Here is an 11,323-nt window from a genome sequence, read left to right as displayed (position 1 = left end):
GCCCAGATTCATAACATTTCAGTAACTTGTGGAATCCAGACATGGAATTTCTGCAACAAATTATAGTACCATCCCTTTCTATTCCTCAATTTAATTTTAAGATCCAAATCCATAGGGTGACCATTTATGACTACCAACAAATATTTTCTTTCCTAAAACTTGTTCTTTATCATTTTTTATTAAAGTGCTACAGTCATAAAAAGATCTCACAAAAATAAACTCGCAAGCTTATATGACTTTATATGATACATGATATCTACTTTACAATCTAATGTATCACATCAATATATTAATTTATAAATTTTTGTACAATTTCTTTGTAACAAACAATTCTCTTATTGATATTCATTTTATCATGTCACATCATGAATTTTTTATTCATCTGAAGAATCATATCTTGAAGAGAAGCATACACTAATTCAAGTTGAGATGCTAAGTTCTAATTTTTAACAACTTATGGCTCGTTTAGATAGTGAGATGAGATAAAATGATTTTAGATGTATTGAATAAAATATTTTTAGAATATTATTTTTTAATATTATAATTATTTTAAGATTTGAAAAAGTTGAATTGTTTACTATATTTTGTATAAAAATTTGAAAAAATTATAATGATGAAATAAGATGAATTTCTATATCCAAATGAGACTTTCACATTGACAGCCAAATCACAACGAACACTAGCTGTCGCATACAAACGTATAGTATTTTAAGTCATCAATATTAACTGCAGGCATTCGGAATAAATAAATAAAGAGAAATACTTAAGATCCCGTAAATGAGTCCAAACACTTCTCTAAATGTTTTTTTTTTTTTTTAATGATTAAAGAAGTTGTTTTTAATGATGTAATAATTTTTTTTTTTTAAAAAATGTTTATGATGATTAAAAAAATACATGAAAGAAAATAAATAAATAAAGAAAATAAAGGTGGCTGTAGTGCCACTCATAAATAAATAAATAAATAAAACCAGTCACAAACGAATGTTAGCTGTTGCACCAAAACAAGATGATATTTTTAAGTCCTCTATAAGAAATGCAGCAATAAGTGGATACTCCACCAATTCTAAATTATAGAAAAAAATGTTAACCAAATAATAATAAATAAATAAAAAAAGAAATATACAGGCCATGCCATCAAATAAGACAAAATAGCCTAATTGCCAGAAAGTTAAGCTTAACTGCCACTACCAGAACGCAGGACATTGCTCCCGATTGAATCAACCAGGTGAGCCAGCCGAAAGGGACGAGGCCATTAAGCGAGGGTCCATACAGATATATATCTTTTTCAATAAAGTCATAAAATAAATGCTATAACATTTACTTAACATTTTATGGTACCCCAAAAATCTGTATTGATAGCAATAACTCTATACGTTGATCTCTATCTTATCTCATTTAAGACTTTTTGGATAAGAACTTGAGGGAGTTTTTGAGAGAGAGAGAGAGAGAGAGAGATAATTACAAGAGGAGGGAGGGGAGGAACACTGTTCTTTCCTGAAGAAGACAAAAGAGAAGGAACATATATAAATATATATATAGAAAAAGAAGAAATACGAATAAAATCCAAGAAACAGATGCAGAGTATTATTCTACACCAGCGCTCCTATATCCATTCCATCCACAATAGCACTTCATATTAATATTCGATGCTTTCAGCAGGAATTGGACCAAAAGTTCCAAAGTTGCTGGCATGTTTGGGCCTCCACGACGTCCTGCCCCTCACAATCTCAGCTCCATTCTCGAGTCGAAGTAAGTGCTGGCACTCCATGTCAGCCAGAGTTCCCAAATTACCAACTCCACTGCCAGAGACGGCAGTCAATGACTGAAGCACGTTGTCCTTTCCACACTCCCTCCTGTACTCCAAGGTCATGGCAGAAAGCTCATAGCTCTCCAAGATCGGCAATGGAGCACCCTGCAACAGCCAGTATCAACTTCTGATTATATTAACATGTATTATTTTTTATAAGTAACATGTATTATACTTTCAACAGACAAAGATAATGACAAAAACAATCTCAGGTAGCGAGATTCCACCTGTTTCCATCAAGGGAAACAGAAACTTTTTTATCAACTGAAGAAAGAAAAGTACCAATCATTCAACACTCAATTCCGCCCCTTGCATGTCTGCCAATAGTCTATCTTAAATGGCACTTCTCTTTCCCCTCCTAAGAAGATGGTCCCAAGATGAGGTCCACTACCAAAAAACATTTCAACACCGGGTATACAACTCCATGTCATATAATGTAACACCCCCCCCCCCCCCCCCCCCCCCCCCCCAAACTAGATATGATTAACCAAAAATAAACTAGTGTAGCAAGCTAAGGCATGATACATATCCTATTATTTTTTTCCATTTTCCTAAAAACATCTCACTACCTACTCAATTGTTTTTCAATCTCCATCATAAAAGCCCGCATTCAAGAGCACTAGAAAGTTACCTCAAAGTCCAATGTTGCAGATTTTCATCTGGAGACTGAGCTAATAAAGGGGGTCGGTACCAGCCCAAGCGGAAGGTGGGACACGACACTGAGTTGATGCATAATCTATTACTCTTTTGTGCATCTTTTACTGTAATTTCTCACGTCCCAATATTGATGGATTTAATGATAAGAATATGGCACCCAAAACACAAATCTTAAACGACAAACTCTGATGCTAATTTTTTTTTTTACAAGTACCCTCTGATGCTAATTAAACCAAGGGGATGTTGGAAAGAACAGCATAGATTGGATAAATACAATAAATTTTACTTGTGATGCAATGCATTACTCAGGCATCCCCCAGAGAAACCAAAGCACAGCCTGATGAGATCGAGCTCAAAGAAACCAAAGTATTGCAGGGCCAAGATGGCTGGTAGTAGGTACATCTATTCCAGCAAAAAGCCAACAGAAAAAGTATAATGAAAGCTAAAAGGCAAACAGTATTACGTGGCAATGACAAAAAGCAGGAATTAATACTTGACAAGGACAGGTGCACATGGCATCGCACTGAAATCACTAAGGCCCTGCTGAGACAACCAACGTTGTGAAGGACTACAACATTACCTCAATTGGACTTATCCAGCCTGGAAATTTAAGCATGTAACTAGGACAGGAACTTATTATTATTTAATAAAAACCTGGAAGTATTAAATGAATTAGACAATTCTATATTGGAGCTTTGGGATGTGATGGATAAGAAAACATTAATTTAAATAATCTTTTCCTAAGCATATAATTCAAGACTTTTTTTTTTTTTTTAATAAGTAATTCAAGACTTTCTCAAAAATAGAAAACCAAGCACTACTGCTCAAAATGGATTTGCAAATACATTGCTGACTTGTAAATGTACTGAATAAATAAATCCAAGAAAAGATTGTTTCTGGTTAGACCCATTCAATTCAGAATTTTATCTGGCTGACCATCTTTGTACAGGGCAGGCATTATTAGCATGTATATTAAATCTAGTAAACACACATAAAAGGGGGGGAGAGAGAGAGAGAGAGAGAGAGAGAGAGAGAGAGAGAGAGAGAGAGAGAGAGAGAAGGGGAAGTACAAAGGAGATGAACTGAAGAAAGAAATTCACTTGAGCATCTACCTCAAGGATCCAGCCAATATACTTCACATTGTTGACATGCAGGTTGACATCTAAATCACTCCACCTAGGCTGCAAATAATAAAGGGGAAATTACCGATTAGAAAGCAACAAGGGTGCAAACATTGCGGTTTGTCAGAAGTCAAAGCAAATAATGTTGATTAAAAGTATTGGATGAAAAAAAAAAACTTACACTTAACCCAGTACGAACATAGTCTGCTGTATTGTCATCAAGTTTTTGTAGTTTTCTGCTATCCTCTTCCACAACAGGAACAGTATCCGTAAAATAAGGCTCTATTTCTCCCCGAACTTCTTCTGGAATCTTAGACAACCTCCTGGTTTGTTTATTCATCATCACCCAAACACTGTAGATCAACAAAGCCAAAAACACAACCATTTAGACCCCGATCAATTACTTCTGCTAATACCATGTAACGCAAACAATCATACACATTTCATGTAGGCATGCCTGAAGTTTATTACTATACATCCCATAGAAAACACTTCTCAACACATTTCAATCTGAATCATGTCAAGAATACTGATAACAAAAAGAAAATTGTCTATTATTATTGCTTTAATTATCATCACCAAAGTAAAAGATCTATGATGTAACATAAATGACATAATTTTGAGTATCATATGCGCCTTCAAGAGGACAGGGAAAAAAGATTAAACTCTAAAAAGAATCATACCTAGAGGCTCTTGTCAGAGTTTTGCCAGTTTTAGAATCAAGTAAAACCCAATCACGGCGCATACCATTCTTTCCAGATGGACTGACCCAAGTGTCTACTTGCACAACATCACCCCTGTAAGACAAACAAATTAAATTCATCAATATATTCAGACATCTTTCCTGAAACTACAAATCGGCTTATAACCTATAAATTCTGTTGCTCTCCAACCATGACGGCATCTTATAAAAGTTCTTACACTTGGCTAAAAACAGCTATCATAAAACTTGCCCACAAAAAATTAGTGGTTGGCTCCAAAATTTACAATCAATGCAAAACAAGATTCTTAAAAATGTAAACCCTCACACCCAGGGGAGTTCCAAAGGTTACCACTTGCTTTGAGCTTCTTCTTCTAAGAAAATTAAATAAAACACAGCAAATCAGAATACATCATATAGGGACAGGGTATACTCCTATATGGAATTGGCCTTGCTAAGTTTTTTAAAGAAATGATTATTACTCAGACTTATCATGGGACAAGTCTTTTGATCAAGAGTGGAATAGGTCCTTAGGAATGGGGGGACCCATGAACACCACAACCTCTTTTTCCTTGATTTTGTATTTTCCTAATATTCAAATTTGTTTTAAGCAATAACTTTAGCTTCATACTTACAATTTTATTTTGATAAGTTAGCTTCATACTAAGAATTAACAATCCCGAGGTCAGAAAATCCACCTATGATAATATATTAAGCTTACCAGACACACTAATGTCCCCAAAAAATTAATATCCCTGCAAATGCACAAATTGAGCACAACCTTGATAAGGCATCATCCCCAAAAAATTAGTGATCTTCTAGAAACCTTTAAGTGCAAGATACGTAAACAGAGCAAAGCAAATAGCCAACACTTTGCTACACGGCCAGCCCTGCAAACTATAATCTATGCTATTGATTTAGGATACAATCATCAAAGCCCTGTATGAAAAATGGACAAACAAACATAAACCGTACGACTAAACGAGAAAATCCATCAGCTAATGCTTAAGAGTAGTTAATCAGCGCAAACTATTAGCATGAAGTGGCTTACCATGTAGGATAGCGATCTACCACCACCTGCATTCGTGTAACCACCCATATGAGGTTCTTTTTGCACATCTCTGGCGTCGAACCAAAGCCATCACCAAGAAGTCCAGCACCCTTAACGTGGTTAAGGGCAGTTTCCTGCAACAAAAGCAGGTGGAATAAGAAAACAGCTCATGAAGAAGAAATCTCGTATTATATGCTACTCAATAAAAACAGAACAACCCACTAGATAATTGTTTGTTTTTTTAAATGTCTAAAATTTGAGGATTTAATAATACCTGTAGATGATTCATCAACGTTTCTATCGACGCTGTGCGATCAGCACCTATTTCATATGATCTAATAGAAAAATTCTGCCGGAACACAAGACCATCCTGAACAATTCTCCCTAGACCAAAAGGGTCAATGAGCATGTCGGGCCGCCTTGGTTTCCAATCAAGCATCATCCACTGCTTCTCAGCAGCCAAGAAGATTGTGGTGATAGCAGCAAGAAGCATGCTCCAATCAGGTAATGTGTTAATGAAAGTCCTGGGAGCAGGCGACGACGTTTCAAACTCATTCTTCACACCTTCCACTGGTTTTTTCAACCCAACCGAGGTGCCATTTATTTTGGGAGAAGCTTGGGCACTTGCCTTGCCCTGCAAGGCACCGGAAGACCCAGCAGATTTCGACTTCATTCCTCCCAAATTCGCAAGCTTTTTGGCCGTCTTTGGGCCAGAGTCTGGAGCTGGAGATGCGGCGGGAAAGAAAGCAGAAGTAGCGGCGGTGGCAACCATGATGAAGTTCTATGGCCTGAGGGCGCCAGTCAGAGTTTGTCGTCAATCGGAGCACTGTCTGTCAGGGGAAGGGGAAAAAAACAAACAGTGGGAATCTTCAGACATACGCAACAGACAACAAAAGCAATGAAAACGCCAACGAGTTGCAGCACAGATAGAACACCATCGGTCTGTATGGGTCGGATAAAGAATGAGTAAGAACAATTTTTTTTTTTTTTTGAACAAGAGTAAGAACAAATTTAAAAGCTGCCATGAGCTAGTTTCTGCTTCGAACGGAACATACACATGATATGCGTGTGGGTGATCCTTTTTCCAATTAAATGCCTCAAAATTAGTTTGGTTCAGAAACTTTTTTTTTTCAAATAAAAAAAATTGAAAAAAAAAAAAAAGTCCACATCATTCAAGTCCTGCGAAAAAATAGGTTCCCAGAAATTTTCGCCACTTAAAACATTTGATTTCCAGAAAGAAATGCCCTTTGGACCCAAAAAGAAATCAGAGCTCAATGTTTTAGAATTCGGGGCATTTCTATTTCTTTCTCTGAGCATTCCCAGAACTAAAGCACCAAATTCAAAGCCATAAGAAGAAGGGAAAAAAAGAGAACCACAAAGGAGAACTTTTTTGGAAGGAAAACAACAATTTGAAACATACGATCCTTGGCATTATCTAATACAGTATCATTCGTATATACACGGCCGAAGGCAGAACGGATCTGGCCCGAAAACTATAGAACACCCAAAGCTAAATCCAAAACCTTTCATCTCATTTCGTTAATATATCTGGAAACCAATGCACGTCGCAATATACATCAAAATCGTGCATAGAATCCCCATTGTACCTCTCCATTAATCTAAAATCAGGGTGTCCGACAAAAATGACGAAACTTTCACGGCGTGTTTGGCTGCCAAGAAAAAGCTAGAGAAGACCGCTAATTTCAAATGCCCACCCAGATCAGACCCAAAAATAAGAGATTATAAAAGAAGAAGAAGGAAATACAAAAACGAAAGAAATCCCTCCGTCCGTACCTTAACCAGAGAGAAACCGAGAAGTCCAACCAAACGCAACAACAATAAAAACAAAGTAAATAAACTTCGAATCGGTGTTTTGGGCAAAAATAAATGAGGGACTATTGCTTCATTCCAGATCAGGAAAACTCCTTTTTCTGGTTAGTTGTAGAGTTTCCTCCTCCTACTGCTTTCTAGATTTTCTGGGTTATTGCAATAATCAGAGAGAGAGAAGAGAGAAAGATGAGGATTTTAGGGCCAGCGGTTTGTAGGACGATAAAAAGAATTGAATTGCAGAGCCTGGACTTCACGTTTATATAGATATACCAATATAATATATATATATATATATATATATATATATATATATATACATTGAAGAGTATCCGTCCATCCCCCTGGCCCCCTCCCGCCTCCCCTTCAAAGTTCCACATCCCCAACCTCTTTCTTTCTCTCTCTGGTCTCTACACCTTTTTTTCCACTCCTTCCGTTATTAAGCATTAAATATTGTAGTTTTAATTACAAATGTCTATTTCTCTAAATCAGCCTATATATCTTTTCGAGATCTTCCTTACTACCACATGTGTTTAGTTTACGAAATAGTTAATTATTATTCAGTATTATTCATGAATAGTTTACTATTTTTTATAAATAGTTTATTTGTTTTATTAATAGCTTATTCATGAATAGTTTACTATTTTTTATAAATAGTTTTTTTTATTATTATTTACAGATGATATGTGATCTCCTCAGCATCTAAGCATAGCGGGCAGGTTTGGGAGTGGGATGAGACACAAAATTCTCATCTCATCTCATCTCATCATTACACATTTTCAAATTCTCATACAAAATATAATAAATGATTTAACTTTTTCCAATCTCAATTCAACTTTTTCAAATCCCAACACAATAATAATATTAAAACATAATATTTTAAATTTTCAAACAAAACACAAAATTCGTTTAGAGATCTCATATCATTCTCATCGCATCTCAAAACTTTTCATAATTTATTTTCAATACTATCCAAATACCAAAATCTTAGGTTGGTTTGGTTACACAAAACTAAACTATCTCATCACATTTCATCTCATATACTCTCACACAAAATATTATAAACAATTTACTTTTTTCAAATTTTAAAAAAATAATATTATAACAATATTTTATTCAACTTTCAATAAAACATTTCATCTCATCTTATCATAACTGCGAAACCAAGCGAGGCCTCAATTTCAAATTTTTAACTTTTTTATCTAATTATTACATAATCATTGCAATTTTCCTAAACTACCAAACAAAATACAAAAAATAATACAATTTTTTCAAATTTTAAAACAATAATAATATTAAAAAATTATATTCTAACAATATTTTAATTTTATAATAGTTTTATTCAACTTTTTCTCTTTCATTTCCTAAAATCTAATAAAATATCTTAATTCAAATAATTTTACTATTATTTACGAATAATTTTACTACTATTCCCAAAATTCAAATCTCATTCATTTTCCAACCATCCCCTTTTGTTTTTGTGAAATATTTATTATCTAAAAATCTCCAACGAGAAATATTACAAAATTCATTTTATATGTTTATTCTTTTCATTCTTCAGAAAAATTCGTAAGACTCTTTATTCTTTTCAAACGATTTAAAATTCTCTTATTTTCTATCCAAGTTGAATGATGTAATTCAAAGAGAAATAGATAAAAATTAAGTTTTTATTTGAAGTTCTAAAGTTTCAAACAAACATAATTAAATATTAATTAAAGAGAATTATTTTTAATTAAAATGGTTTAATTAGTTTTATTTTCTTTTATCCTTCTATATAACTATATTGTTAATGCCATTTTAATATTTTATGGTACCCCAAACTTTAATTTGAATCAAACAAGGAACTTTATTGTACTTTTATAGTTGTATGGCATTTTTTTTTCCAATTGATTTACAAAGCTACATCATAAAGAGAATAAACAACAAATTTCAAAATGGAAAGTTTTAGGCGATTGAATGTTGAGCTAAATTGAGATGAATTAAGTTCTTTATGAATAGTAATGAGTTGAAATGGTGGAGTAAGTTTTGTGGGGCTCACTTAAGATGTGTTTAAATGTGTTTGGATGTAAATATGAGTTTAGATGTATTTATAAGAAGTTAAAAAAAATATTGTGGGTCCCGCGTGTGAAGAGATGTTGAGTTGAAAAAATTGCGAGTCTTACGTGTAAAGAAGTTTTGAATTGATATGAATTTAGTGATTTGAGAATTGAGTATTTAGATATTAGACTCAAAATTAGACTGAGTTGAGATAGTTTAAAGTCCAAATATGGCCTTAATATTTAAGGAAAAAGCTACTTTGCCTCCCAACTTTGACCGCTCCATTTGACCGTTAGTCAAATTTTTTTTATTTTTTTTACTTAGTGATTAAAGAAGTGATTTTAAGTGTATTGATGTATTTTTTTTATTTTTTAAAAATATTCAAATGTATTAAAAAATGTAAAAAAAAAAAATACCGCCCAGCAATAAGAGTGGGGCGACAGAGTAGCCCCACAAAATATTTAGTTCTGTTTTCTCTCAGAGACTGCATGCTTGCAATTCACTTTGAGCATTCTTTATCTGAATATCATATTTGAATTGAAAACCATCAATAAATTTTTTTTTTCTTTCTTTTTAGTGAAATTCCTAATTTTTTTTTTTTAAGAAAAGTTATATTCATTTAAAAAAAATTTATGAATTTAAAAAAAATGAAAATATGATTGTTTAATAAAAATTGTGAAATTTTGATATTTAAAATGAGACAGTGTCATGATCCATTTAGATTATATTTTCTCGATATTAAAGATGGCTTTTTATTGGCCAAATTGGGCCGATCACATCATACTTGAATCTCTGCAAAGAGAGATGCTACATAGCATCCACTGTAGTGGGTGCACACAATGCACTCACTACGTGGATGCTTTTGGTCCATGTATTTTTTTTTTACCAGACGACTTCTCTCGTCTCTCTCATCTCGACTCTCTCTCTCTCTCTCTCATCGTCTCTCTCTCCTCGACTCTCTCTCTCTCATCTCCACTCTCTCTCTCTTCTCGAGCTCTCTCTCTCTCATCTCGGTCTCTCTCTCCTCGACTCTCTTTCTCTCATCTTGAGCTCTCTCTCTCATCTCGAGCTCTCTCTCATCTCGGTCTCTCTCTCCTCGACTCTCTCTCTCTCATCTCGAGCTCTCTCTCTCATCTCGGTCTCTCTCTCCTCATCTCCGCTCTCTCTCATCTTCGCTCTCTCTTTCTCTCTCTCATCTCGGTCTCTCTCTCCTCGACTCTCTCTCTCATCTTCGCTCTCTCTCTCTCTCTCATCTCGAGCTCTCTCTCTCATCTCAGTCTCTCTCTCCTCGACTCTCTCTCTCATCTCTGCTCTCTCTCTCATCTCGAGCTCTCTCTCTCATCTCGGTCTCTCTCTCCTCGACTCTCTCTCTCTCATCTCAATCTCTCTCACTCATCTCGATCTCTCTCATCGTCACTCTCTCTCTCATCAGCTCTCTCTCTCTCATCTCAGTCTCTCTCTCCTCGACTCTTCTCTCATCCCTCATGCTCTCTCTCTCTCATCTCCACTCTCTCTCTCATCATTGGTCTCTCTCTCTCTCTCACCGTCGCTCTCTCACATCTCGGTCTCTCTCTCTCATATCCCCTCTCTCTCTCATCAGCTCTCTCAGTCCGTAATTTCAAATTTAGAAGATGAATGTTGTAAGGTGTTTTTCTTATTTTACTTATGCCACGTAGGGTGTGTAGTGCCTACTCCCACTACAGTGGCTTCTTCCCAGAGTTTTTCCTCTGCAAAATGGTAGCTATGACAAAGAAGAAGCCTAGGAAGTAGTGCGAAGGAAATCCTGAAAAGGAGAGAAGGATAAATTACGGGTGCTACCCGCACCTACGAACGGGGTAGACCCCTGTTCTCCAAGCCTATGCTCTGCGTTCGTAATAACGATCAAATGAGGGAATACCTCACTTAAGTGTTTTATCTCTACTCGCCAACTAGTGTAGTGAGTACATCTCTCGCCTGGTTGTCTCAACCGATGCTCGCATCCACAATCAAAAGAGAGAATACCTTTCTTAAATGTCTCATTCTCCTCACCACCTAACGCAATCAAGTACATCTCCCTCCTTTTTAAGTCTAGCTCTGCGCTTGCACCTAGCGTGGTCTAGCACATCTCCCACCTAGCATCTTCT

General features: G+C 35.3%; 1 protein-coding gene across 7 annotated transcripts; it reads right to left on the bottom strand.

Moving 5' to 3' along the window:
* Positions 1-1,519: 1,519 nt before the first annotated feature.
* On the bottom strand, positions 1,520-7,435 carry LOC121252494 (palmitoyl-acyl carrier protein thioesterase, chloroplastic-like). Of its 7 annotated transcripts, XR_005938226.1 has the most exons (9): positions 7,131-7,434; positions 5,611-6,166; positions 5,337-5,470; positions 4,984-5,040; positions 4,269-4,382; positions 3,767-3,938; positions 3,577-3,645; positions 3,045-3,118; positions 1,776-1,912 (listed from the first exon to the last, which is right to left on the bottom strand). XR_005938226.1 is itself a non-coding variant. In XM_041152175.1 (8 exons), the coding sequence occupies exons 2-8, from the start codon at positions 6,106-6,108 to the stop codon at positions 1,637-1,639; spliced, it is 1,362 nt and encodes a 453-aa protein (XP_041008109.1). In that variant the 5' UTR covers positions 6,109-6,162; positions 7,131-7,435; the 3' UTR covers positions 1,520-1,636. The 7 variants fall into 7 exon arrangements, 6 of the variants coding, with proteins under 6 accessions (XP_041008109.1, XP_041008108.1, XP_041008110.1 ...); XM_041152175.1 differs by lacking the exon at positions 3,045-3,118 and having other exon boundaries at positions 1,520-1,912; positions 3,535-3,645; positions 5,611-6,162; positions 7,131-7,435; XM_041152174.1 differs by lacking the exon at positions 3,045-3,118 and having other exon boundaries at positions 1,520-1,912; positions 3,535-3,645.
* Between the last annotated feature and the right edge of the window lie 3,888 nt (positions 7,436-11,323).

This window comes from Juglans microcarpa x Juglans regia, chromosome 2S (genome assembly GCF_004785595.1).
Source record: "Juglans microcarpa x Juglans regia isolate MS1-56 chromosome 2S, Jm3101_v1.0, whole genome shotgun sequence".
Taxonomy (NCBI): Eukaryota; Viridiplantae; Streptophyta; class Magnoliopsida; order Fagales; family Juglandaceae; genus Juglans; species Juglans microcarpa x Juglans regia.
Note: the sequence above shows the minus strand (reverse complement) of the source record. Positions and strands in the feature narration are given on the sequence as shown.